This window comes from Perognathus longimembris, chromosome 11 (assembly GCF_023159225.1).
Source record: "Perognathus longimembris pacificus isolate PPM17 chromosome 11, ASM2315922v1, whole genome shotgun sequence".
NCBI lineage: Eukaryota > Metazoa > Chordata > Mammalia > Rodentia > Heteromyidae > Perognathus > Perognathus longimembris.
The window spans coordinates 41,786,906-41,790,497 of record NC_063171.1 but is presented as its reverse complement, the minus strand read 5'-3'; the positions used below and the strand labels follow the sequence as shown (position 1 = coordinate 41,790,497).

Genomic DNA, 3,592 nt, shown 5'->3' with positions numbered 1-3,592 from the left:
GAGACTTCAGGAGGGATGAGGCATGAGGGGGGACTATTGTCAGAGAATGGAAGAAAAGTGTGCACACACCATGAATAACATTTCCCAGGTGAATGTATTAACTCAACACCCCCCCACACCCAGGCAGGGCTATGGTGAGAGGAAGAAAACATCTTCTTGGAGACCTTGCTAGTGAAAAGGCCCTCTAGAGCTTTCTATTCCTTGACACCAACACGAAGGCCACCCAGTCTAAGAATTTATCAAAGTTGATCAATAGATCTGCATCATCATCCAGCTCCTGGATTATTTTGTCAACTGTTTCTTGATCTTTGGTGTTCTAAGAGAAAGAAAAAAGAAGAAACTCTTGAGCTCAAAACCTCCATGTGAGAGTCTGGCCCACAGCTCTCTGACTTCTTATTGCTCAGGGCTCAGGCTAGGCAGGCCCAGACATATGAAGCCCCTCAACAGCACAAGACAAGAACAACAAGGCCTACGTGTCATGAGCCATCCTGGAGTCACACAAGGCTTGACCTAGAACATGCTCTACAGCTCACTCACTCACCTCTCCCTTGCCCTGCATCTCTCCACAGTACTTCTAGGGAAACAGATCCCAGGAGAAGAGTAAGCAAAACCAAAGGGATGGAGAGTTCCTGAGAGGGGGCAGCTGAGGCCCTGTGCCACCAATATCCTTGAGAGTTCAAAAGAGGGCAAATATCCACCCCAATATCCCCCCTCCAGGATCTGCCGTTCATTCCCTCTGCAAGGGAGACCAGGAAGTTGGAGATGAAAGAGCATCACCTACCTTGATGGTGTTTGCAAGTTCCCTTGTAATCAACATCCTCATCTCATTCTTAGTGAGGGTCTCAGGATCCCCTGTCAGAACTGAGTACTGGTGGAAGATGTTGACGATGCCTTCCATGTGATCTTCCAGTGTAAGCATCTTCTCAACTTCACGTTATCCTCTTAAAAGACAATGGAGATCTAGTGGAAACTCCTCACCAACCCGTTCAACATCTACTGCTCCCTCTTTCTGCCTCTAGGGCTTAGAGAAAGCATGAAGTCCTCCATACCTACTCCGTTTGATCCATGGTGACATTGTATGTAGACAGGATAGGGAAGAAAAGGATATGTGACCATGTGTAAAGACTGAAGAAGGAGGAAAAAAACCTTCCAAATGGCCGTGTTGCCGCCACCACCACCACCACCACCACCTCACCCACCAGGCAGGATCCTTTGGAAGTTATCGCTCACTCAAGCTCATCCAGGAAGGGTTCTGGGTTGGCCTGGCTGTTCACTTTCCCCAGGTGATAATCGATCATCGCACCTCCACCCCTACTAAGTGCTGGTCTGGTCTAAAATTCAGCCCAAACTACTGTGTCAGCCCAGAAATGCCCAGGTAAGCACACATCTGTGGTTTCCAACACTGTGATTGCAACATGGCCACCAACAACCACAAGCCGATGGACCACTGAAGGACCCAGACAAGGAAAGGGTACTTACCACTCAGTGCTCAAGTGTGAAGCTTTAGCTAGAAATCAGCACTCATGATGGATACCGACCCAGGAGGCTTTTATAAGACAGTGCAGGCTTCATCTTTAACCTTGGGTGGAGAAATCTCTCTGTGATTCATCTTGAGAGAGTAGCCTGGCAGTGCTGGGTTGCTCAAGAGCAGCTTTGAACCTGTGGCTTTGACTGTATCAAGAGCCTCTCAGGTTTCAGTTGGCCTGAAGCAAAACCCTACACCACCACCACCCCACACTGAAGTGTCTTGCATAATTCTGGCACTGACAAGGACAAATTTTTGCTGAGGGAGAAATCGCATTTAAAAGTTATGTAACTAAGTATCAAACCCAACATTATCTGCCTTTAAAATCTTTTCAAGTACAATTTTCCCCAAAAGTGTCAATGGACATTTTTTAAAATCCTGTTTATCCATCTTGTTTTAGCAATAAGATTTTTGGTAGAGGTAGAATGTCTTGTCTCTATTTCTGATCTTTTTCCCCCAATCTTTTATTAATACAGTCAATTCCCAATTGACCTCTTTAATAATTTATGTCCTCAGACTTTTCTTCATTCCCCCAGAAGCACTGTGTGAAAAACACCAGGCTAAGCTCAGGAACAGAAGAACAACAACTAAGAAGAAATGATGGCTGTCCTTCCATAACTTACAACCAAATGGGTTCAGACATCTTTCTAAGCTATAACACAGAAAAGTCACCCAGTGAAAGAGAGGATGTGCCAAGGACAGTCAGGATGACCAGCTGATGGCTTGTCCGTGTGAGGCTAGGGCCCATGTCCACCCAGCCCTTGGGCTGGTACCAGGGCTGCTTGCCAGGCCAGTGTGGAGCCACAGTAGGGCTCTTGGGGCCAGCTTGGGCATCCTTGACCTCTATAAACCTGTGTCTTGATCTGTGAGGTGATTCCACCAGCTTCAATTGTTCCTGGAATTAAGCATAGCCTCAGGGACCAGGTCCAGAAAGACTGCCCTTTCTAGAACAGGAGCTTCAGTCTCACTCTTAATACAGAAGACCCTCTCCGCCCCCCCCCCCATGCCCTTAAATCCCCAGGTCTTAACAGGAGGTTATAAAGTAAAAGGTAAACAAAGTACCCTATTTATAGACTACCATGGAGGAGAGGGGAACAGGACAAAAAAACACATCCAAGTAAGATTTAAAGGAAATAACAGCATGACACAATCCAGTCCTCCTCTCTCATAGTGTTTTCCCCTGGGATGGAACACGGCTGTGTTCTGTGTCACTCCTCCCACTGACCCTGGGCCAAGCCAGTTCATTGGCCTAGTTTCTTTTTCTCCTTTGCATAGTGACTGTATATTTGTTCTTCACAGAGTCATTTGGAGGATTAGATCATAGTAAATGAAAATGTAATATAATATTGCCTGCTATGTATAAAGGTGAATTTTAAACTAGTAGAGTCATTCCCTCACTTTCATTCTGAATGTACCCAGAAAGAAGCCCTTTAAATGTGCACCCAGTTCTGCCCCACATTCTCTCCACTCCTGTGCCCAGGCCCACACTGGAGCCATGTGACCAAGCAGGACAACAAATAATGTGAAACATTGTTCAATGTCTTGGCCATCAGGGAAAAGCATAGCGATCAGCATGGCTGGGGAAGGGTTGGAGGCATAGGTAGGCTTTGGGTCAGTGGGTCAGCCCTTCTCGCTGGCCACACATCACCTGGGCCTCAGTCCAGCAGTTCAGGAATCAACTTTTCTTACCTAGGGCAGGGGCAGGGAGGTGTGGCCAGGTGAGGGGAGGTGGCTGCCTGCAAATATGCCAGTTACCTAGGTAACACAAGTACTGACTGAGCGGAGACCATAGACAGGCCAGGGGACTCTGTATGGAGCCCTCCCAGGGTGGACCTGACACAACACAGCTGTCTCTTAGGTCAAAGTTCTTGGTGAGCATGGACCCCAATGGGGAGCAGTGTTTAGGAGAGGATGCTGAGGGGTGCTGGAAGTTCATGAGCCCTAGGGCTCTCTCACACAGACTCAAAGAGGGAGCTTCAGCACCCACCGTGTCACCCACCAGTCCTTCAACGGACATGGAATTCTTCATCCACGAAGTAAAAGGGTTGATCACCTGTCCGTAGGGGA

The 3,592-nt window shown here is 47.6% G+C and overlaps 1 protein-coding gene across 1 annotated transcript; it reads right to left on the bottom strand.

The window, feature by feature from the left end:
* Positions 1–184: 184 nt before the first annotated feature.
* On the bottom strand, positions 185–919 carry LOC125360184 (protein S100-A12-like). The gene is made up of 3 exons (XM_048358215.1): positions 782–919; positions 542–574; positions 185–316 (listed from the first exon to the last, which is right to left on the bottom strand). The coding sequence occupies exons 1-3, from the start codon at positions 917–919 to the stop codon at positions 185–187; spliced, it is 303 nt and encodes a 100-aa protein (XP_048214172.1).
* Between the last annotated feature and the right edge of the window lie 2,673 nt (positions 920–3,592).

Excerpts from the sequence above, each read along its gene's own strand:
- LOC125360184 (XM_048358215.1), bottom strand. The coding sequence starts at position 919 with ATGCTTACACTGGAAGATCACATGGAAGGCATCGTCAACATCTTCCAC. Across the intron at positions 575-781 it reads AACTTGCAAACACCATCAAG|AAGTACTGTGGAGAGATGCA; the intron begins GTAGGTGATGCT and ends CTGTTTCCCTAG. Across the intron at positions 317-541 it reads AGATGCAGGGCAAGGGAGAG|AACACCAAAGATCAAGAAAC; the intron begins GTGAGTGAGTGA and ends TCTTTCTCTTAG.